The sequence below is a fragment of the Berghia stephanieae genome, chromosome 3 (assembly GCF_034508935.2).
Source record: "Berghia stephanieae isolate SIO BIC M18660-M18661 chromosome 3, UCSD_Bste_1.3, whole genome shotgun sequence".
Taxonomy (NCBI): domain Eukaryota; kingdom Metazoa; phylum Mollusca; class Gastropoda; order Nudibranchia; family Aeolidiidae; genus Berghia; species Berghia stephanieae.
Genome location: NC_088362.1, coordinates 9,734,279 through 9,759,481, shown reverse-complemented (window position 1 = coordinate 9,759,481; position 25,203 = coordinate 9,734,279). Strand labels below are relative to the sequence as shown.

The 25,203-nt window shown below is 34.3% G+C and overlaps 1 protein-coding gene across 1 annotated transcript in view; it reads left to right on the top strand.

Moving 5' to 3' along the window:
• The window catches only part of LOC144967130 (uncharacterized), a 78,617-nt gene that overhangs the window by 8,801 nt on the left and 44,613 nt on the right, over nucleotides 1–25,203 (top strand). Inside the window, exons 2-9 of the mRNA XM_078903980.1 lie at nucleotides 3,792–3,896; nucleotides 8,769–8,959; nucleotides 10,736–10,889; nucleotides 13,151–13,486; nucleotides 17,943–18,209; nucleotides 18,470–18,588; nucleotides 20,639–20,697; nucleotides 22,454–22,584. Of these exons, the coding sequence (XP_078760106.1) occupies nucleotides 3,809–3,896; nucleotides 8,769–8,959; nucleotides 10,736–10,889; nucleotides 13,151–13,486; nucleotides 17,943–18,209; nucleotides 18,470–18,588; nucleotides 20,639–20,697; nucleotides 22,454–22,584 (1,345 nt within the window). The 5' untranslated portion in view covers nucleotides 3,792–3,808. The remainder of the gene's footprint in view (nucleotides 1–3,791; nucleotides 3,897–8,768; nucleotides 8,960–10,735; nucleotides 10,890–13,150; nucleotides 13,487–17,942; nucleotides 18,210–18,469; nucleotides 18,589–20,638; nucleotides 20,698–22,453; nucleotides 22,585–25,203) is intronic.

Sequence of the window (25,203 nt, the reverse complement as noted above, 5' to 3'; positions counted from 1 at the left end):
GGAGTTTATCCCGGTTTCTATAGCGTGAAACGGACAATAGCAATTGCTTGATACCCTTTTCATAGGATGCTAGTCTATCGTAAAGTATTTTCCATCAGATATAACAGACCCAGCTACCCATTTACTGCTGGGTGGACTGGGAGGTTAGGAAAAAAATTCGACTGCACCCGGGATCGATCTCTGTCCCTTTGCTTGTGAAGCGAGTGTTCTACCAACTGAGCTATCTTGATCGCCAACTATCATCAAGTCTGACCAAAATAGTAAAAAAAACAAACACGTAAAATGATTATTTCAGTATTTTTGGAAAGAAACAATAATTTGGGGGAGGGGGGAAGGAGCGCTTTCTGTGTCAACACCGTAGCCGACATTTAATCGAGCTGTTTTCTGCGATCCTGTCTTTATTAGTGTAGCTGATTATACTTGCTAAATAAGATAACCAAAAAATATATTATTTAAGAATTCTGCATGATAGAAATCCCTCAAAACTAGCTAAATCGAATAAGATTGACGATTAAATAATTTGGAAGTTCGTGAATCGACAGTTTAGTGACAGAAAAACATCCGGTTTGACGCTAAATATAGTGACCAATGGGAATCCAAGAATGACGTAAATCAACCTTGGGTCGCCTTGTTTTGAATGTTTACACAACAGGAGTTAACGAATTTTTTGTCGTCCATTTCAAAAGTGTCCAATCTTAAAAAGCTTGTATCTCCACTAATACTGATCTCTCAGAGTGGTTCTATAGCATAAATTACAGGATTTTTCATATTCTACAACATATGAAATGTCATGCTTTCAACACTAATTTGTACAATTCAAGGGTTTTTGGACCTATTTCCCCTACTATAAAGAAACGGAAATATCGTCACATCTCAGTCAGATTTTAAAGTCAGGTAACAAGCCTTACCAGTGCCACAATTTGATCGTCAATTTATATTCATCTGAATGTGTCAATATAAGGGCACTTATACATTATGAATAATCAAAAAATCTATTATTTTGAAAAAGAGCAGGTGTCACGCCTAAAAAGATTAATGTGCGGCTATGTGGTCTAGTGGTATGATACTCGCTTTCGGATCGGAAGGTCGTGGGTTCGAGCCTCGCGTTCGGCGCATAGTTGAGTCCTTGGAGAAGGCTCTTTACTCACATTCTCTCACCGTACTCAGGTGTAAAACGAGTACCTGGCCGTTAACAGCGTTGTCTTTGTCCAAAACAAATATTTGTAATATCGCCTAACAGGCGTCATATCCCGTTCTAAATGTTATGTGTTGCTGTTGGCCAGGGACCCCTTGTAAAGCGCTTTGAGCACGTTTAGTGGATATTGCGCTATATAAAAAGCTCAAGTAATGTCAACAGATAAGTTCAAGGGTTAAATAATATGACATTAAAATCAATGCAATAAAAGTGCATAGTAAGAACTAGATGACTTACTGCCTTACCCTAGAAAGACACATACAAAGAAAAGAATAATAATTATTAAGCAATTATTAAGTATTAAACAATTTGGCCAGAAAATTCGTCCATCAAATATTGATCAATTTAATTGACCCTAATCTTGGCAAAAAAATCCCCAAAAAAGTCTTAAACATTGGACCTCTCATGGCCTTATTTCAGTCCCAGGTTTGAAAGTTTTTGCCAAGAGGAGATTTTTAAATCGATCGATATTTGTCGGCGACAGACTACAGTTAACTAGTTACACATAACAAGAAGGTTTTGCTTTGAAATAATAGGATTTTACGATGTTCTGAACACAGTGATTTCTGATCTTGCCGCTGGAGGCGCTACTTATCTCCGAATTCTCTCAAACGTGACCTTACGTCTATAGCATACTATAATTCTTTTTACATTTTTCTTGGAAAATTAGAGTTGACACGGTTCATGAGGTAGCATTATCTATGGTCTTGTGTCATCAAAAGAATCCGGATGTTTCAATTCTATATACCTATCGAATCGTGTCTGTTTTTACATCGTTCATATCCCATTTCGTAGAATATTAATTGTTCAAAACTATTTCAGAAGCCTATTGAAATAAAATGCTTCAACATTATTATCCGCATATCTAAGTGCATGAATCAACGAACCGAATCAGAAATCCTCAAAATTTAAATTTTAAAAAAGGCCTAAAAGCATAATCTGCATAATGTAATTGTGTTTCGTGCTTTATTTTGTCAAGACATATCTTATAGAAACAAAGACCAGTCACATGACAAGTTATGGACCAGCATATACTATGTATATGTCGAGATGAGGGGGGGGGTGAGGTCCAGATAGCTCAGTTGGTGGAGCACTGGCTTCTCATGCAAAGTTGGCCGAGATCGATTTTTGGTGAAGTCGAGATTATTTTCGACCCTCTGTCCAGTCAGCAGTAATTGGGTAGCTGCGTTCGTGTTATATCTGGCGGAAAGTACCTTGACAGCGTCCTACCCAAAGGGTAGCAAGCAAATGTTATTGTCCGTTTCACGCTATAGAAGCCGGGTTTAACTCCGGCTCCGTGAGCCTTATGACCTTGAAGAGCTACTTTCCATTATTCATATTATAAAGCCAATCGTGCAAATATGGTATTATGTCGGCGGAGTGAATAAGATGACAAAATGAATTATTTCAAACAAATTAATATATTCACCGATTGGTGTGAACAAAAGCAGCTTGAATTAAATGTTGAAAAAACGAAAGAACAGGTGTTTGGTGTAAAAAATAAAAACGACTTGAAGTGTGTGACGATCGGTAAAGATGATGTTGAGATAGTTGAATATTTTAAATATTTAGGAATAACCATTGATAGTTCCCTCAATTTCTCTCAACATATTAATATAATATCTAAGAAAGTTGCCCAAAGATTATACATCCTAAGGAAATTGAGAACATTTCAAGTAGGAAAGAAAACTATATTAAGAGTTTATGTTTATGACTCAATGATTAAAAGTGTAATTGCGTTTGGCTGCACCATATGGTTTGGCGGATGCCGACTTAAAGATAAATCAAAAATTTCAAAATCAATCAAAGAGGCATCAAAAATAATAAACCATCCTCTTGATGGAGTAGAAAGAATTCATGGAAAAGCAATAGAAAGGAAAGCATTCTCAATTACCAAAAATTAAAAAAACATTTTTTATACGATGAATTTAGTCTTTTGCCATCTGGGAGAAGGTTTTGTCAGATTAAATGTAGAACTAACAAGTATAAATCATCGTTCGTTCCATCAGCAATAAAAATGTTGAATATTTCATATGGTACGGCAAAACCAAGGATTGATGAGTTGACTGATTGACTGATTAATTTATTTAATGTTAGATTAATTGATTAATTGATAATGATAAGATTTGGTGTCCAATTCATATCGACAAGATTATGACGATGGGTCAGACTTCTGATTCATATCGACAAGATTGTGACGATGGGTCAGACTTCTGATTCATATCGACAAGATTGTGACGATGGGTCAGACTTCTGATTCATATCGACAAGATTGTGACGATGGATCAAACTTCTGATTCATATCGATAAGATTGTGACGATGGATCAGACTTCTGATTCATATCGACAAGATTGTGACGATAGGTCAGACTTCTGATTCATATCGACAAGATTGTGACGATGGATCAGACTTCTGATTCATATCGACAAGATTGTGACGATGGATCAGACTTCTGATTCATATCGACAAGATTGAGACAATTAGCCACACGTTTATCTACACTAATCTCCTGACTCTTATGCCTTCTTATTTAATGGTTATAAAGATAATAAATTGATCTGTATTCGTTTTAACTACTTAATTATCTATCCACAGGTCTAAAACGAATCGATATGATTTCAACACTTATTATTTCCTTGTGTGTGGTGATCACCCATCTTCAGTGCGTTCAAGCACAGGAAGATACGAAACCAGATATTAGTAAGTGTCGAAAATGGGAACACATACCGACTAACACACTAACTCATTACAGCTACCCCGTATTAACCGTTTTATGACGATGTGTCTAATATAAATATAATCCTAATCTCATCCATACATGTATTCAAACTTTCTATATTCACATTTTTTTTAAAATAAAATTAAAATGACATTTGTAAAAAACATTATCTATTCAATTGCAATCCTGTTAATTGGAGGCAATAGCAATGCAGTTGCCTGGGATGTCATAGCAGTAGCCAGTGACTTCATTGCTGGACAAGACGCCTCGTTCCATTGCAAGACCAGCGATGTTACTAAAATTGACAACTTTGTAAGCGCTCCTGTTTTTGAATCCGTAAGCATAATTGCAGAAGATGGAGTCAACTATGTCACTTACAATCTAAACTCTGGCCAGCGTACTAGTAAGGATGATCGATATTCTTATGATCCGTCCAATGATACGCTTTTTATCAAAAACGTTAGTTGCAAAGATGAAAAAAGGCTTCGCTGCGTAGTTACAACTAATCTTGGTGGGGTATCCTCAAAAAAATTCAGTGAGTTTTATGACGTTAAGGTTAAAGTACCCCCTGGAGATTTGGTCCCTATGACATTAAACGTTTCCCAAATGTCAAACGGTCTAAGCGAAGGATTTTCACTTAAAGCTTCTTGTACGGCTAACGTTGGTCGTCGTGGAAAAGGACGCATTCAGTGGAGAATTTACAGAGACAAAAAGGAAACCATTGTGGACAAAAGGGACCCAAGAATCACAACTTCACAAGAGGAACTCTCGTGCTCTGTCATAAGTGAAAGCACGTTATCTCTGCACATTTTAAAGTCGACGAAACAGAAAATGGTTTTAGTTTGTTCTGTCCTAAATGACGATTTTCCATTGAGATCATCAAATTGTTTGTCTGGAGAAAATCGTCTCTGTCAGCGATCACCAACGATAAACTTTCCTGGTAGGTGACATTAATTAACCCATTCATTGCACTTTCGAATTTCCCAGCTTTTGTTGAATTTCCTTTAAATTAAAGAAGAAAAAATAAGCAACATCTTTCATGGCTTGTCGCATTTTACTTTTGTGTGTTCCCGTAGTTGTTCTGAAGTTTGATAGATATTCTATACTAAAAAGATAAGTTTTTTTTTACTATTGCTATCACGTTTCTGGCATTTTATTTCAGCAACGCCCATAATAAGGTCCCAATTGTTATTTCTGTTTCAATATTTTTTAGCTTTTTGCTTTAAAGTTCTTGTGCAACGAATTTTATGTCTTTCACGGTGGTCATTTTCTGATTTAATAAGCTTCAGACAAATGAACCACAGTTGGCATTTCCATTATATAAGATTTTTGAGAAACAAATAGCTTTTACAGGATTAAGTGAGCCTAAAATTTGATTGTAAAGGAGAAGAGCTTTCTAAAGTAATATAATAGGTTTTTTAAAAACGTCCAGTTTTTCTAATTTTGTATGGCCTTTATCGATGTTATTATCGTTTATTTTTAATTTCCTGTCGCTGCAAGATATACTTATCTTTCTATTTCTAAAAAAAAAAAATTATTCTCTATTGTCTTCTGGCACTTTTCTACTCACTTCATATCTGCTCCACTCACTTTTCTGAATTAAAAATTCACCCCATACACCGGAGCATACTCAATGTCTCAATCGTTTCTATGTTATATGTTTGTGTTGAGAATATTGGCTATTAAGCTTAACTGCTGGTCAAAATTACTTCGCGATGGTGGTGTGCGAACGAATCGGCGGTTCAAGAAGTGGGTGAGAGAGGGATCTAGAAATGACTTGGGTTTGAAACGAATATTTTTGTGTTCGTGGATAGCTCACACGGTAGAGCCACGCTCTCACCTGCCAGGCGGAGTTGTCGTACCAATAAGGTCGCAGGTTCAAACCCCACCACCGCCGCGAAAATTTTTTATTCTCTATTGTCTTCTGGCACTTTTCTACTCACTTCATATCTTTCTGTTTCTGTTGCTTTGAAGTATTTTATTCCATTTTCCTTTGCTAGAATAAAACTCTTTTCCACGTACAGATTGATTTAAAAATATTTTTGTTTCCCTTCATCTTTGTTGCATTGACAATTTGTCTATATCGCAGGTGGGTTTTTCTTTACATCAGAAACATCGCTCTGATTCATATTATGCTAACATTTATTTATTCATATTTTTAATAGTCCCTCCTCTTCCATTGAATTAATAGTTTACGCCAAATTAATTTTGCAAAAAAAAAAAGCCAAACAACTTACATAAAAATTCCTAATGGCTTGGAAAAATGCCAAACTATTTCAGGCATCAGTTTTTCCGCTAAAATACGCATGAAAGTGAAAAGAAATCTTGATTTACGTTTCTGCTGCCATGGGTGGATTTCTTTTATATAAGAAAATTTCAACTAGACGTCATATAGTTTAAGGATAAAAATGTGCATATCACATGAAATCAGTGTTAATTTATTAGTAAAATAGCTGAAATTAGATTTAAAAGAAAAGCAAAAAGTGGCAAAATTCCAAAGGCAATTCTTCCATATCGGACGGCTTTTAACGCTGAGTTTCTAGAATTTGGCATTAAAGCACCAAAATTGGCAACTTAGCTTAAGGCCATAAGACGTTCATTTTGGACTGCCCATCAACGTTGTAAATCCGAGACTTCAATTTGACGTATTTTTTATCATCTCAGCCTATCGATATTTAAAGCAAACGTTCTCTAAACAAACTGATAATGATGTTTTGTGAATGTTCGTAACTTGTGCAAGTTTGCCAGTTTGCCAGTGAACTTTCAAACCATTTTTTTGGCAAGACCTAAAAAATAATAATAAATAATTAAATAGACAAATAGATTATAATTACCCGAGCCCAATGTTATACATAATTTCTAATAAGTAGTGTTTTATTTTAAGCAACCCACTCATGATCATCAGTAAGCATGCTTAATGTTGTAATATTAAGCGATTCGTGACCTTAGTTTTTCTTTTAGAAATCTTTATGGGATTTGTAATTATCTGTTGAACCGTAACATAAATATAAATGGCAGTCTAGATGAATTATGTGACTGACTAATAAGTTTAAAATAGAAAACACAGAATTATTCATTCAATTTTACGACATTCAGCACACTAAGTGGTGGGCACAATAATATGTGGGTTAACCAAACATTAGTTTTTTTTACCTATGAAAGCATGGATGTTGGCGCAAAAAGTTAATTTATTATTATTTAAGTTGTTGTTCCTTTGGATCTGGAATTCAGCCCCAAATAGAAATAAAATTATTGGATCTGTTAGATACAGTCTCGTAGAATCATATGTAAAAAACATGTTACTCTGATTATCTTAATCTCACTTGTTCTTGTGATCCATCGCATCATATTGTATCAGAGTGATCAATAGGGAAGGAGATTAGAGGAAGAGTAGCGTCCCTTGATTGGACGTCACCCATAGTCTGTGACGTCACCGGCGGAAAAGTTATTAGAGAGAGAACGTCATGTTGGTTGTGCGCATGCGTCTCTCGTCCTCTCGGAGACTATGGGTGACGTCCAATCAAGGGACGCTACTGTTCCGCTAATCTCATTCCCTATTAAGGAGCAGGCACTAGTGTAAGATCAAGATCGGAGAAAGTTTGTATTAAACTGTGCCAGGCAAATAATGAAAAAAAAATGTCCAAAGAAAAAAGAAATAATAAAATGATATTAAATCATCTCAAAAACAACCAGTCTTCCTCGAATTACTGAAAATCAGAAGGTCTGAAGTTTGATTCCAGTCGAGCAAGGCTGAATTTTTGAGGGATCTTTTTTTGTTGTTGTTGGTGTTGTTGTTGTTGTTTTGTTTTTGTTTTTGTTTTTGTTTTGTTTGGGGGGGGGGGGGGCGTTTTATTTTTTTTTTTTTTCGCATTTTCATTTCTTTCTTTGTCTGGCACTGTTTAATACACATTTTTTTTTAAAAATCGATAGAAACTGTGGACTGTAAACAGTAAAAAACAAAAATGAATAGAACAGCTTCAAAAAAAAAAGATCTAAATATCAAATACGGAACATTTCGGGCCCAAATTCCTTCTTCGGTTTTGTTTTTATTTTTGTTGGCTGAAGAAAGGTTTTGAGCCCAGGACTTTCTGTATTAGCTGTTATAGGTATTCATTTTTGTCCATTTTTGGGCAGACAACAACTTCTAACACCACTTCTCTGTCGTCGATCTGATTATTTTAGTAAAGTATTTATATTTTAATTTTCTTTTCATTTTTTGCTGTTAGCTGAAGAAAGGTGTGGAGCCCGAAACGTTTCGTACTTTTTGTCCTTTTTTATTTTATATTCATTTTTGTTCATTACTTTTTGCAGTCCACACCTTCTAACACCACTTCTTTCTTTTAATTTTCTTTCCATTTTTGCTGTTGGCTGATGAAGGGGTTTGAGCCGGAAACGTTACGTGTTTCGTATTTTACTCCTTTAAAAAAAAAGCTATTATATTCATTTTTTTTTATTACTTTTTATAGTCAAAAAAAAGAATTTTTGGTTCAAATAAATGAATGAATGCTGTGTCTTATTATAGTAGGCTACATCAAATAGGGAATGAGATTAGCGGGAGTAGCGTCGCTTGATTGGACGTCACCGGTTGAGAAGTTATTTGTAAACAAACCAACTACAAGTCAAGCGCTCCAAATACAAAATTTATTATTAATATTTCTGTACATATATTATTCAATTTATTTCATATTTTCTCTCCATTGTTCCTTCTCAGTGATGTATTGTCCAGATAGTGTTGAGGTTGGAAAACCCTTGTCAATGGTGTCCTTGGTGTTTTCCGGGACTCCTGACTTGAGTTTCCAGTTCCAGATGTTATTCATTTTATTTTATATTTTCTCTCCATTGTTCCTTCTAAGTGATGTATTGTCCAGATAGTGTTGAGGTTGGAAAACCCTTGTCAATGGTGTCCATGGTGTTTTCCGGGACCCCTGACTTGAGTTTCCAGATGTCTTGGATTAGGAAAACTCCAAGCGGGATGGAAAATTGGGTTAACTGTCTTGGAATGGAATGTGAAAATTTGCGTCAGGAGCAGAACATTGAGATGAGCGTAAGAGATAAATATAGGGAATGAGATTAGCGGAAGAGTAGCGTCCCTTAATTGGACGTCACCTTACAGAGAGAACGTCAATTTGGTTTTGAAGTGTCTCAAACCGCTTTCACCGGAAGCGAGGACGAGAGACGCATGCGCGCAACCAACATGACGTTCTCTCTCTAATAACTTTTCCGCCGGTGACGTCACAGAATATGGGTGACTTAAATCAAGGGACGCTACTCTTCCGCTAATCTCATTCCCTATTTTCAAAAATTATACATTGTGGTCATGTTGTAACTTATGTTGATCCATAAAATGTGAATTATTTGAGTTGTACCAAGGACATGTTTTTTTTTTTTTAATTTATAATTCAATCTATTAAATAACTATACTATTAATTAAATCTTTAAATGATTTTACATCATTGTTACCACCATTATAATTATCATTATTATTATTATTATTATTATTATTATTATTATTATTATTATTATTATTATTATTATTATTATTATTATATTATTATTGTTGTTGTTGTTGTTGTTGTTGTTATTATATTATTATTATTATTATTATTATTATTATTATTATTATTATTATTATTATTGTTGTTATTGTTATTGTTATTATTATTATTTTTATTCTGTTATTATTACTGTTATTATCATTATTATTATCATTGTTTGCCTTGCTTTATTATTGATTTTACTTATTTGATTTGTTGATGAAAATATATTCTTGTATGAGTTATATTGGCAATTGCCTAAAATAAACTGTTTTTGAATTTTTGAATTATGATCAATGAACTCAAACCGGTGTTGTATCGGCGTGGACTATAAGGGAGTCCAAATAGCTCAATTGATAAAGCACTCGCTTCATAGGCAAAGGGACCGAGATCGATCCCGGGTGCAGTCGAGATTTTTTCTGACCCCTCTGTCCACCTTGCGGTAATTGGGTACACGGGTTTGTTAGATCTGACGAAAGTACTTTGCAATGGACTAGCGTCCTATCCTGAGAATCACAAGCAAAAATAATAATAATAATAATAATAATAATAATAATAATAATATATAATAATAATAATAATAATAATAATAAAATAATAATAATAATAATAATAATAATAATAATAATAATATAATAATAATAATAATAATAATAATAATAATAATAATAAAATAATAATAAAATAATAATAATAATAATATAATAATAATAATATAATAATAATAATAATAATAATAATAATAATAATAATAATAATAATAATAATAATTAAATTATGCCTTTTCCGCCATGATTTCACATAAGATATCGCCGCCCAAATGAATATAGATAACTCATCAAGCAAGATGTCTGGTGTCAACAGGAATCACCCATGTTGTCCAAGTGAGCAAATTGGGGGTTAATAATCTTGGTCAAGGAAAAAAATCGAAAGTGCCTAAAGCGGGGCTCGAACCCGGGTCTTTCCGGGTCACAGAGCAATGCCTTAACCACTCGGCCACTTCGCCCCCAATAATAATAATAATAATAATAATAATAATAATAATAATAATAATAATAATAATAATAATAATAATAATAATAATAATAATAATAATAAATAAACCCTTTCATGTTATAATTTGTTCTCAACTCGTTTTGAACCCGTCTCTAATATTGTGTGCCCCACCCATTGTCTAATTGTTACTACATATATTATATCTAACTGGGAAACACCGAAATGTTCAAATCATTAGCCTTCATGAATTAAATGTTATCTTTAATTTATTTTCTTTTTTACAATTTTAGGTGGAGCCTATGGAGGAAGGAGGTGGGTGGAGTAGTATAATATTTTTTGAATCGGCAACTCAAGAGATGACTGGTACCTGGATAGCTCAATGGAGGATGTTTGAATCCGTCTTTGATTACAGCTGTACAGTGTTTGTTCTTCCAGGAGATGGAGGTAAGTTGTACCGATATTTTTAATGATTTTATCACTTAATATATTGAGATATTGGCAAAAGTATGTAGCAGATAATGGTCGTGGTGTAGATGAATGTTGCTTGATGATGATGATGATGATGATGATGATGATGATGATGATGATGATGATGATGATGGTGATGATGATGATGATGATGATGATGATGATATGATGATGATGATGATGATAACGATGATGATGATGATGATGATGATGATGATGATGATGATGATGATGATGATGATGATGATGATTTGATGATGATGATATGATGATGATGATGATTGATGATGATGATGTGATGATGATTGATGATGATGATGATGATAAACGATGATGATGATGATGATGATGATGATGATGATTGATTATGATGATGATGATGATGATGATGATGATGATGATGATGATGATAACGATGATGATGACGATGATGATGATGATGATGATGATGATGATGATGATGATGATGATGATGATGATGATGATGATGATGATGATGATGATGATGATGATCATAATGATGATGATGATATTTAGTGTTTCTGAACATTTACTTTAATATTCAGTTTGACTGATTTGATTTGACTGACAAAAATTTCAAACGCTTTAGATATCAAGACATATTTTACAGCGACCTTTCGTTACTTTAAGAAGTTACTCAACTTTCTGCTACGTCATTGGCTCGCCAATGGCAGTGTTTTCATCTACTTTCTTTGAATAATAGTCAAATTCTGGAAATTATAAAAAAGATAACCATAATATGGATCAGTTTATCAAATCAATTGTAATTAGGTCATGTTTAGAACCATGTGCTAATTTGTAAACTTAACAGAGTGCATCAAAATAAATCTGGGTATTTATGTAGCATATTATCCCCTATAAGTGCTTAAAGCGCTTTAAAATGGCTTCTTACTTTCCTACTCCCTTCATTTCTTGTTATTATCTACATAAGTGCCTGCTCCACTCACTTTTCTGAATTGAAAATTCACCCCAAAGACCGAGTATACTCAATGTCTCAATTGTGTCTATGTTACATGTTTGTGTTGAGAATAATATTGGCTATTAAGTTTAAACTTCGCGGCGTTTGTGTGTGTGTGTTGTTGTTGTTGTTGTTGTTGTTGTTGTTGTTGTTGTTGTTGTTGTTGAACCCGTGACCTCAAGACGTCAAGGAGAGAGGATCTAGTTAGACTAAGGTTTAAAGCGAAATTTTGGGGGGTGGTGGATAGCTCATACGGTAGAGTCACAATCTCCCCGGCCAGGCAGAGTTGTCGTACCAGTAAGGTCGCGGTTTCGAGTCCCCATTGCCGCCGCGAAGTTTTTATTCTCTGTTCTCTTCTAGCACTTTCTAACTCACTTCGTTTCTTGTTACAATGGGTTCTTAGCCTTCAGAACAAGTAGGGTTTGACTTAACGCCTGTAAGGCGATGGTAATTTTCTTTTTGGCAAAGACAACGTTGTTAACGGTCAGGTACTCATTTTACGTTTGAGTTGGGTAAGAGAATAATATGAGTAAAGAGATTTTCACAAGGACTCAACCTTGAGCCGCTCAGAGCGGAACTCGAGCCCAGGAGCTACCGATCCCAATGCGAATGAAATGCCACACCACCAAACCACAAAGCCGGAATAAATATATTATGTTCAATTCAATTAGGAGTTAGGAACCATTTGAATAGCGAGATATCTCTGTCAAAGGATTCTTGAAGCTTTGTTTTGGATCAGCCGCATTGTGTTGCCACGAAAAGTAAATATTTTTAGAAGTTCTTTTTGAAATTGGTGGAATAAAATAACTAACCTTTTAAAATTCAGTTTCCATTCATTGTTAAAATCATTTTGTCAGACAAATCAAATTGTGCGGCTAGATCATGGTCTAGTGGTATGACACTCTCTTCGGACTGGAAGACCCGGGGTTAGAGTTCCGCTCTGAGCGGTGCATAATTGGTTCTTAGAAAAGCCTCTTTACTCACATTCTCTCACCGTACTCAGGTGTATAATGAGTACATGGCCGGTAAAAACGTTGTCTCTGTCCGAAAAAAAGTAAAATCGCGTAACAGGCGTCCTGTTTTCGTCCTACATGTTAAGTTTTGCTGTTGACCTAAGACTCCTTATAAAGCGCTTTGAGCACGTTTATTTAATATTACGTTATATAATTTCTCAAATTGAAGCTTTAATGTTTTTAGAATTGTGTTTTTTTTTCTTTCAAATATTAGGTTCGTTATTTATCTTCCATCCCAATGACAGATATCCCTCCCGTACCAGTCTTGGTGAAGACGACACTGACTTCAAACTCTGCTAATCTTACCTTCGAAGTAGCACAGGATCTGCAAGTGTTGTCGCAACTCCTAAAGGACACCATACATTCCTTTCTTCTGGAGGTCTTTTCTAAAGATGGGAATACCTACGTTACCGATATTGAAAAAGAGGCAACTTTTGAAAACCCTGAAAATGGAAAAGTTATGATCAGATATATAGTTTCTGGACTCAAGCCATCTACGGTATACCTGTTTAAGTTGACAGTTGTCGGATACAGCGCGAACAGGACAATAGAACATCAATTTCAAACACACGAGAACAATGGTAATATAAATACAAAACGAATCATGACAATTCTCACTCATTTTAATTTAAGCACGAACATCAATATAATCAACTGCTACGTGGCTATGTGGTCTAGTGGTATGACACTCGCTTTCGGATCGTAAGGTCCTGGGTTCGAGCCTCGCGCTCGGCGCACAGTTGAGCCCTTGGAAAAGGCTCTTTACTCATATTCTCTCACCGTACTCAGGTGTAAAATGAGTACCTGGCCGTTAACAGCGTTGTCGTTGTAATATCGCCTAACAGGCGTCATATCCCGTCCTACATGTTAAATTTTGCTGTTGACCAGGGACCCCTTGTAAAGCGCTTTGAGCACATTTAGTGGATATTGTGCTATATAAAAGCTCAATTTTTAAAGTGCCCAGAGCTTGTGTTTTACACGAGAATGAGCGCTATATAAATGTGTATTATTATTATTATTATTATTATTATTATTATTATTATTATTATTATTATTATTATTATTATTATTATTATTATTATTATTATTATTATTATTCATAATGATATCAATTATAGAATTGAGAAGTCAATATTATGCAACAAATAATATTATAGCCATTTTTCCGTAATCAGGTGAACGATTTAATAGCTACAGAAGTACAAAAAGCAGCAGATGAGAAAAATAGGGTATGGAAAAGTGCAGATGAAAATTGAGAATAAAAGTCACGGGGTCAGTGCCAAACTCAAGATCTAATTGAAACGACACCCTCCGCCTGGCCGGGAGAGAGAGGACACCCTGGGCGGCGCATAGTTGACTCCTTGGAAAAGACTCTTTACCTACATTATCTCACCGTATTCAGGTGTAAAATGCTGCAGTGTGGTATTTAAGGTGGAGGATATTTTTTTTTAATTAAGAAAATTTATGTAATAATTATCCACACCACACGAGCGTTTTACATAGGTCTTCAGTTCCTGCATTCACAGAATCGCTCTAATTATTAAAATTAGATTAAATAGAGGTCTGCAAATCCTATTATTTCCCCGTTACATATTACATGGAATTATTTAATAGAAATTATTATTGGCTCGTATAGCTGTCTAAGGATATAAAATTCACATTACAATAAGTATAGTAATGAATAAACAAATTCTAGTCCGACTTACAGATTAAAATAAACGTAAGTCAGATGTATGCTCTTTTAAATAGTATGGAAGATGTTTACATGTTTTAATGTTTATTAATTTTTATTGGACACTAACAAAGGAAAAAGCAAAACCAAAATATGTTTTATTGTTATTCTTATCTTGGTAGCAGCTGAGGTCCTTAGCCGAACTGGCCGTCTCCCTGCTTCAGGTTGTAGGGGTGTCGTTTGATGAAAAGGTGTAAAGTTGGCCAGCTCTTCCTATGGCCAAAACAGGAAGGAATCGAAATCTGGTTTGATATAAACATAAACAGGCCGTCAGATTTCTCCGCGTTAATCTTCTTTGGCCTGTCTTCCCTGACTGGAGTACCCTCAAACAGGGATATAATATGTATAATATATAATATATATATAATATATTATATATAATATGTATATTATATTATATATATATATATTATATATATTTGAGAGAGAGAGAGAGAGAGAGAGAGAGAGAGAGAGAGAGAGAGAGAGCAAGAAATAAATAACTGATATGTAGTCTAGCCTCAAGAAGTACTGGTCTGCGCTAGATAAACAAACTAGCTAAACCATGGTATTGAAAAATATATTCGCATTACATGTTGCAAAGTCATAATGACACCATGCATATCAACCTCATAGGTAATAGAGGTGTAAAAGTACACAGAAAAAAGCTGTTAATGCAGACTATAGATTAGAAAGAAATTTAAGAAAGTTAACTCAATGTAATCCACTCACCCCTTATTAAGTTAATGTCACAACACTTAACAGGATAAAAACACATCTGATTTTGTTGGAGAGAATTTCTTGTTATAAGTTTCAGGTTTTTATAAGGCTCTGCGTCTTTGTTTCGAAGACAGGGTGGTGGACGTGTGTCTGCCAGATGTTCGAACTTCATTTTCGTTGTCCTGTAGATAGTTCGAAGATGACGTCCCTCAGGCCTTTGTTATTGTTTTTGCCATCCGCGTTTGTGAGTTGTTCTCACTAAACTGTATTAACCTGACTATAAACGTTCATGGTTACACAATTTGTGTGTTGGTCCGTTATACTTCCAGATGACAATGTTGTGAACTCCTTGGCCAAGCGCATTCTATCTATATTGGCGGAGTTTAAGCGATTTCTCATATAGATAGAATGCGCTTGGCCAAGGAGTTCACAACATTGCCATCCGGAAGTATAACGGACAACAACAACTCTGTGTAACCATGAACTTTTATAGTCTGGTTAATACGTTTAGTGAAACAACTCACAAACGGGTGACAAAAACAATACAAGGCTGAGTGACGTCATCTGCATACTTTTATAGATAGAATGCGCTTGGCCAAGGAGTTCACAACATTGCCATCCGGAAGTATAACGGACCAACGCACACAACTATTTGTAACTATGAACTTTTATAGTCTGGTTAATACAGTTTAGTGAGATCAACTCACAAACGCGGATGGCAAAAAACAATAACAAAGGCGTGAGTGACGTCATCTTCGTTCTATCAATAGGGAATGGGATTAGCGGAAGAGTAGCGTCCCTTGATTGGACGTCACCCATAGTCTGTGACGTCACCGTTGAAGCATGCGCACAAGCAATATGACGTTCTCTCTCTAATAATTTTTCCGTCGGTGACGTCACAGACTATGGGTGACGTCCAATCAAGGGACGCTGCTCTTCCGCTAATCTCATTCCCTATAGGTGTGAAGTTTACGTCTTCGTCGCAAGGGATTATTGCGTGAGAATCCAATTAACACATTGCACTTGTCGCGGGACGGTAAAATACCATATTGATATTTTCTCCTTGTGACAAATGCGTATCTGGCCTTTAAATTAAATTAAATGAAAATAAAATTGAGATTTTATATAGCACAATATCGACTAAAAGTGCTCAAAGCGCTTTACAAGGGGTTCCTGGTCAACAGCAACATGCAACATGTAAGACGGGACATGACGCCTGTTGGGCGATAATACATTTTTTTTCGGACAGAGACAACGCTGTCAACGGCCAGGTACTCATTTTACACTTGAGTAGGGTGAGAGAATGTGAGTAAAGAGCCTTTTCCGAGGGCTCAACTATGCGCCGAGCGAGGCTCGAACCCAGGACCTTTCGATCCGAAAGCGAGTGTCATACCACTAATACCACATAGCCGCACATAACCCTCTCCTTACCAGCCATTTTTAGGATTTTCCCCAAAACTTCACACCCAAATAACACAAAAATATATTTATTTTATCATTGAAACACAATACCAGTAAGTTCTTGAGATAGATAATTTCTTTAGCCAAACATGCTCTACAACTCACGGTTAATTTTCTTTAAATTTTATAATGTACATAAGAAATTTGAATAAGACTAATGTTGGTTGTATCGTAACGAATGTGACTGTTTTCCTATAGTTGGTAAGGAGAGTATTAACAGCATTGTCTCTTTCCGAAAGATTGTAATATCGCCTAACAGGCGTCATGTGTCGTCCTACATGTTTAGTGTTGCTGTTGGTTTGAGGTTGGGGTCCCAATAGCCCATTTGGTAAAGCACTCGCTTCACAATCAAAAGGAACGAGATCAATCCCGGGTTCAATTGCGATTTTTTTTCTAACCCCGTGTCCACGCAGCAGTGATTGGGTAGTTGGGTCTGTTTAATTTGGCGGAAAGTACTTTTGCGATAGACAAGCGTCCTATCCAAAGGGTACCAAGCAATTGCTATTGTCCGTTTCACGCTGTAGAAACCGGAATAAAATCCGGCTCCATGGGCCTAATGACTCTGAGAAAGGACTACTTATTTTCTTTTTTCTTTTGGTTAAAGACACGTGTATAGCGCTTTGAGCAAGTTTAGTGGTTATTACTCACTATAAATGCCCTTGTTTTATTATTATTATTATTATTATTATTATTATTATTATTATTATTATTATTATTATTATTATTAAATTATTATTATTATTATTATTATTATTATTATTATTATTATTTATTATTATTATTATTATTATTATTATATATTATTATTATTATTATTATTTATTATATTATTATTATTTATTATTATTATTATTATTATTATTATTTTATTATTATTATTATTATTATTATTATTATTATTATATATTATTATTATTATTATTATTATTATTATTATTATTATTATTATTATTATTATTATTATTATTATTATTATTATTATTATTATTATTATATTATTATTATTATTATTATTATTATTATTATATATTATTATTATTATATTATTATATTAACACCTATATATTGCCTTGCTTGGGAGGTTTGGACTGTTCTTTATCAATATATATCTTTCTTACAATTATTTTTCTTTTTTCTCTTCCAAGCACCAGATATCATGGAAGCTCCATTTATCTTTTCTCGTCTTCCAAATATCGTTAAGTTTGGAGATAATGTGTCATTAAATTGCATCACTTATGAGGAAGACGTTAAATTCAAATGGTTTCACAGAGGCAATGAGATTCCGGAAGAAAATAGTGCTAGAATAGAACGAAATGCAAACGAAATCACATCGGGTGACTACAGTTGTCGCATCACCAGGCCCACTCAGATGGAGACAAGCGATATGTATTCGCTGATTGTAGTGGACGAAAGTATGAAATATTATAATCATTTCTTTTTACTATTATCTTCAGATTAACACCACAATCATTATGAATTTTTATTTCGTGATGATCATGAACACCGCTGTTTTATCATCATCATCATCATCATCATCATCATCATCATCATCATCATCATCATCATCATCATTATTATTATTATTATTATTATTATTATTATTATTATTATTATTATTATTATTATTATCATTATTATTATATTTTTATTTTGGCTGATTTTTTTTTTTCAGACAGCTTTTACACCGCAAGCTCAACAGCGCAATTCACTATCCAGATGACCTACACTCCCGAGCTGAACGACGCCCAATCTACTCAATATTATGCCATGCGATCTTACGTCATAGAATTGGTATGGGTCTTTACATACATTGTCTTATCATACTATTAATAATAATGATAATATTAATAACAATAATATAATATTAATAATAATAATAATAATAACATAATAATAAAATATAATAATAATAATAATAATAATAATAATAATAATAATAATAATAATAATAATAATAATAATAATAATAATAATAATAATAATAATGATAATAATAATGATGATTATAATAATAATGATAATAATAATAATGATAATAATAATAATGATAATAATAATAATAATAATAATAATATAATAATAATAATAATAATAATAATAATAATGATGATGATGATGATGATGATGATGATGATGATGATCATAATAATAATATTAATAATAATAATGATAATAATGATAATAATAATAATAATAATAATAACAATAATATCTGCATTGTCCATGAAAGCAATTTTTCATTTGGTTACACATGTACATAATGTAGGCAAACAGACATAAATGAAACAAAAGGTGCAAAACCACACATACACACACACGCACGCGCGCACAAACACACATTTACAGACTCACACTTAAATAGGATTTGCGTAACCTATCTGGAAAGCATATCATCACGACTACAAACGTTAATATATATATAGATAGATAGATAGTTCGAAGATGACGTCACTCAGGCCTTTGTTATTGTTTTTGCCATCCGCGTTTGTGAGTTGTTCTCACTAAACTGTATTAACCAGACTATAAAAGTTCATGGTTACACAGAATTTGTGTGTTGGTCCGTTATACTTCCGGATGGCAATGTTGTGAACTCCTTGGTCAAGCGCATTCTATCTATAGAGAGAGAGAGAGAGAGAGTGAGAGAGAGAGAGAAAATAGAGAGAGATAGAGGGAGGGAGAGAGACCGATAGATAGATAGATAGATAGATAGATAGATAGATAGATAAATAGATAGATAGATAGATAGATAGATAGATAGATAGATAGATAGGTAGATCAATAGATAGATAGATAGATAGATAGATAGATAGATAGATAGATAGATAGATAGATAGATAGGTAGACTGATTAATAGACAGATTGATAGATAGATAGATAGATAGAAATAGATAGATAGATAGATAGATAGATAGATAGATAGATAGTGTGTGCGTATGTGTGTGTGTGTGTGTGTGTGTGAGAGAGAGAGAGAGAGAGAAAGAGAAAGGGGGGGGGGGGGGGGTAGGGGGTACAACGACGATTCAAACTTTCATAAGAAAAAAAATTTTTTAATAATAATAAGATAAAAGAAAATAAAGAAAATATCATTACGTCAATATACTCTGTCATTTGTGACTTTCGGTCTTTCCTCGGCAGAGTGAACCCGATGTTTAAATTTGATATTAAGCCTAACTTAGGAGTTCCTGTAGCTCAGTTGGTTGAGCAACTGATTAAAACGCAAAGGGACAATTTTTTTTCTGTCACCTCCCCCCCCCCCAGGGGCCACCCAACAGTGATTGGGTAGCTGGGTCTTCTAGATCTGGTATAAAGTACTTTGCGATTGACAAGCGTTCAATCCAGAGGATTGCAAGCAATTGTTATTGTATATTCCGCGCGATATAAACAGGGAAAACATGGTTCTATTGGCTTAATGGCTCTGACAGACTAAGTTAAGCCATAGATAGTAAAAATCTACGCAAACATTATCATCATCATCATCATCATCATCATCATCATCATCATCATCTTCATCATCATCATCATCATCATCATCATCATCATCATCATCCGCATCATCATTACCATCATCGATATTATATTTGTTATTATTATTTTACGATTATTATTATTATTATTATTATTATTATTATTATTATTATTATTATTATTATTATTATTATTATTATTATTATTATTATTACTGTTGTTGGTGTTGTTGTTATTAAAATTACTTTCATAATTACTACTACTACTAAAAATTCTCTTATCATTATTATTTTCATGAGCAACTTTCAATGTCATGATTATTTTATTTATTTTCATTACCATCATCATAACGGTACAAATTTTTTTTCTTGTGCAGGTGCAGTCTGTAATGACTAAGAGGGACAACTTCTTAGATGGTGACGTTTTTGGTTTCAGGTAAGAAACTATGAAGCGTGGCTCAGCGATACGGTATTTGCTTCGTACCCGAAAGGTACCGAGTTCGATCACCTGCCGTTGCGATTTGTGGCCTTGAGCAAGTCACCTCGCCCTGGCTCAATTAGCGCTGCATTGAGGCTGCCGCCGAGGTCATTCCAGTCTTCCCTTGGAATAGACCCGAGAGACAAATTTCCCATATGGAATGAATACAGGAATTTTTTTTTAATTTAAAAAGAATGTATATTTTCATTAGTATTATTTCAATTTTTCTGGGTATTAAAGCATTTGTTTATCTCTGTGGAGGAAGAGAATGGCTTTGTATATGAATGAATGAATGAATGAATGAATGAATGAATGAATGAATGAATTGATATAGCGCCTAGATCCACAATGTGCTCAGAGGCGCTTTACAATGCAAATAAAACACAACAATAAATTGATAATTGAAGCATAAAATCGATCATATTGGACTAGCATTAATCAATTTGTAATTCAATTACCACGCACTGTGCTACCAGATGCAAATTTAGGATATCTATAACATGTAGGCCTAATAGAAATGTTAAATATCAAATGCTTTTCTAAAGAGATGTGTTTTAAGTTTCTTATACATAATTCCCGTTATCTATTTGGACTTTCTAATGTTCAATTCCAGCAATCTTTTATCCCATATGTCATGGACAAATTAAGTTTAACATTATGGCTCATATGTCATATGAAAATGCATATCATAATCAACGTTATGCATCTTTGTACAGAAATATGAATAATAAGTGTTATATCTGGAGCTCTTGGCTGGTAGTTGGTTTGTTTACAAATAACTTCCTCCGGTGACGTCCAATCAAGGGATGCTACTCTTCTGCTTATCTCATTCCCTATTAGTCTCTCTAGCCGTTGAAACATTTGATTTAAAGGACGCTCTTAGTGCAGTTTGCACAATACGGACATTTTCTTAAGTTGTTGTCTTTGGACGACCTGTTCTTCGTGTGTCTTTGACTCGGTCTGTTTCATTGTACTTCTAAAATAACTAAATCTAGTTCGCTTACATAAAATTAGGCCCAGTCCTCTGAGTTATTTTAGTAGCACGATATGTAGGCAGATTCTTAGGATTACGGGACGCAGAAGAGCAATGATGGTTCATCTTGATTGACGACGAGCATATTTAGACTAGAAAATAAAATTACACAACTCTGAAATCACAAGATGAATGACAAAGGTATGTACCCAGTCCTCCGGAAGAGTGGTTTGACACTTTCAATGAAATAGGAACCAGTTGTTTTTTTACATCGCACTTTTATTACCTATTAATAGAATATTTTAAGATTAATGTCAATTAATGTCCAATTTAAAGAAAATACGCAGGATATTGTAAAATAAGAAAGTCTACATATAAAATGTTAAAAACTACACACATACGCGATTTCCTGGCTTATCTCGTATCTCGTAACTCTCGCTGTCTTCCGCCAAAACGTAATAAGCCTTCGAATTCGAGGATAGATTATTTTACAAAAGTTCTGTTTCTTTTTCAAACGGAGATACATTTAGAGGGTAATATTAAACAACATTGACTTTGCATGAAATATTCCTGTCCAGAATAAAAAAAAACAGGTGCATGTGTTCTTTTAAATGGATATGCCTTGTCATTAGGGTGGAACATATTAGAATGCTCAAAGTATATTTTTAAAACCGTCGGAAAGTGTTATAGAAATATTAGCTGTATTAATCTTTTATATTTTAAATACTTATCTCCCTATAGAAATGGAAGTGTCATCGTTGACGTAATGCTTGCAGAGCGATTATTAACAACTACCGACCCCAGAGAATCGGACTTATCATCATATTTCAAGGAACAGATGAATGCTGACGTTATAAATAACTTCACAGCAAGTAAGTCTCAAGAAAATTATCGTAGCTCACCGTAACCTATAGCTGATAATTCCCTAAGACCTAAATCACAATGTAAAGCAACGAGCACCAAACGAAAGTCAAAAGGGATTTTATCGTTAGTACTTATTGAAACAAATGATCCCATTGGTTGAACTATTGAATATTATTCCTTTCCACTTCCTTTTTGGGGTTAGTTCAAAGTGGGGTTACTTCACTGGGTACTTGTAATGTCAGTCTATAAGTTTTGAAAGGCTATTTGCTAAATATCTTTCACCATCACAAAGCGGGTTTAGAAGAGATAGAAGCACTGCGGACATAATATGGGCCCATCGATGGCTGAAAGCTGGAACGGGAAAATATAAGGGAGAATATACTATACTTGGAATAAATACGAGTTAGCTTTCGACACCGTATGTAGAACCAAGTTGTTATCAATCCTTGACTCTTTCTTGAACAAAGATCGCGCGAAGCTCATAAGATACCTGTTATCAAATACAACATTACAATTTGAATCCGACAGAGAATTAACAACAATGCCAACCTTAATCGGATCCCCTCAAGGAGTCAGCTTGAGTCCAATTCTGTTCCTAGAAGCTGTGTTAGTGTTAACCGGACCTTCTACTACTTCCATTGTGTCAATTTCTATTAAAATATTATTTTTGGAAAGTGTGTATCAATTAACTTCAGGAACTGCTGTCCAATGTTTGTGCTGACGTTTTTGTCGAAAGGTGGGTTGAACAAAGTAATATGTCGTTTTCTTGTTTTGCGTTCTTCACTTGTGTGTTGAGGTTTACATGAGAGGGGGGGGGGCGTCTGTGTTTTCAAATGGTGTGTTGTATCCGCTTTTTTTGAGTGCTTCTTTGTAGGGGGTGGCTGCGTCGTTGAATATCTCTCTGTTTTCCGAAAGTTTGCTCAACCTCAGTGCTATGCTTTTTGGTATGTTTTCAATGACGGAACGGGGGTGGTTGCTGTTTTTATTAATGTAGCTAATGGTGTTGTTTGGTTTTCTGAACGGTTGGAATGAATTGGATTTTATGTCGAATGTGTTGTCGAGGAAGACAACTGTTTTTTTGTTGGCTTCTATCGTGAAAAAACCACAAGCTACATAAAATTATCAACAGGAATACCATAAAAATAAGCTACTCGTGTATGCGCAACATAGAACAAATAATTTCAAGCCACAACAAAAAATATTAATAAACCACCGACAAGAGCAAAACCCACCCACCAGAAAATGCAACTGCAGAAATAAGGAACTTGGCCCGCTAAACAAACAATGTTTAGAATCAAGTTTAATTTACCAAGCCACAGTCACCGAAACTAAAACAAACAAGCAAGAAAAATATGTAGGACTAACGGAAAATAATTTCAAAACTATATACAACCTCCACACCTCAACATTTAGAAACACTAACAAAAAAACATCCACAAAATTCAGCGAACATATTTGGAAATTAAAAGACAACAAACTAGATCACAAAATTTCATGGAAAATTTTATCTAAAGCAACAGGATACACACCAACATCAAAACAATGTAGCTTATGCCTGGAAGAAAAATATACTATAATCAAACACCCTCATGAAGCCACACTCAACACGAAAAATGAGGTTTACAATACGTGTCCACATAGTCGGAAGTTCTTATGGATCAACTACAAACCAGAACCACTTCAACAAACAACAACAGACAACAAACCAAACTCATGTTACACATAGTCCTGACGATGGCTGATTAGGCCCGAAACATCGATGTAGACTGACTCTAACATTGTGGTAAATATTAAAATAATAATTCGCTCCATTGCTACATGTCGAGCACTATCCGTAACATGTTTGTATCAAATACGATTCAATATATATATATACAATAATTAAGAACACTCACATTATTCTGTCGAGCCGTTCGTTTTGACGGGGTTTCCATCTATACAGAGATGGAAGCCCATCGAAACAGTCGTCTCAACAGAATAATGTGAGTGTTCTTACTTATTATATGTGCTCTAATCAATAGTATCGAGCACTCTCGTACATACAAGTACCCAGCAACTCATATATATATATATAATATATATATATATATATATATTATATATATATATATATATATATTACAAATATATACAGTTCTCCTTGTGATATTAAGCATTCTTGCGACATTGGTCACATACATTCCAGCTTGAAGATGACCAATGGAACGTGCATGTTGTTCTTAACTAAGTCGTGACATTGCGCAGACTAATGGATGGTATTTTTCATTGTATTTTTCTGCCTTGAAAATAATTCAAGAAGACACGGATGGCAAAAAAAAAATAATCTACACACTCCGTGTTCAGAGTAAGGGGCTAAAAGGTCATTCTAGCACGTGAGGGACGTGGTGAACGAATTTCAGGTCAAAAGCAAAAACATCAACTATAGATAGTATGCGCTTGGCTAAGAAGCTCATAACATTGCCATCCGGAAGTATAACGGACCAACACACAAAACTGTGTGTATCCATGAACGTTTATAGTCGCGTTAATACAGTTCAGTGAGCATTACTCATAAACGCGGATGGCAAAAAACAATAACAAAGACCTGAGTGACGTCATCTTCGAACTATCTATTGGACACAGAAAGG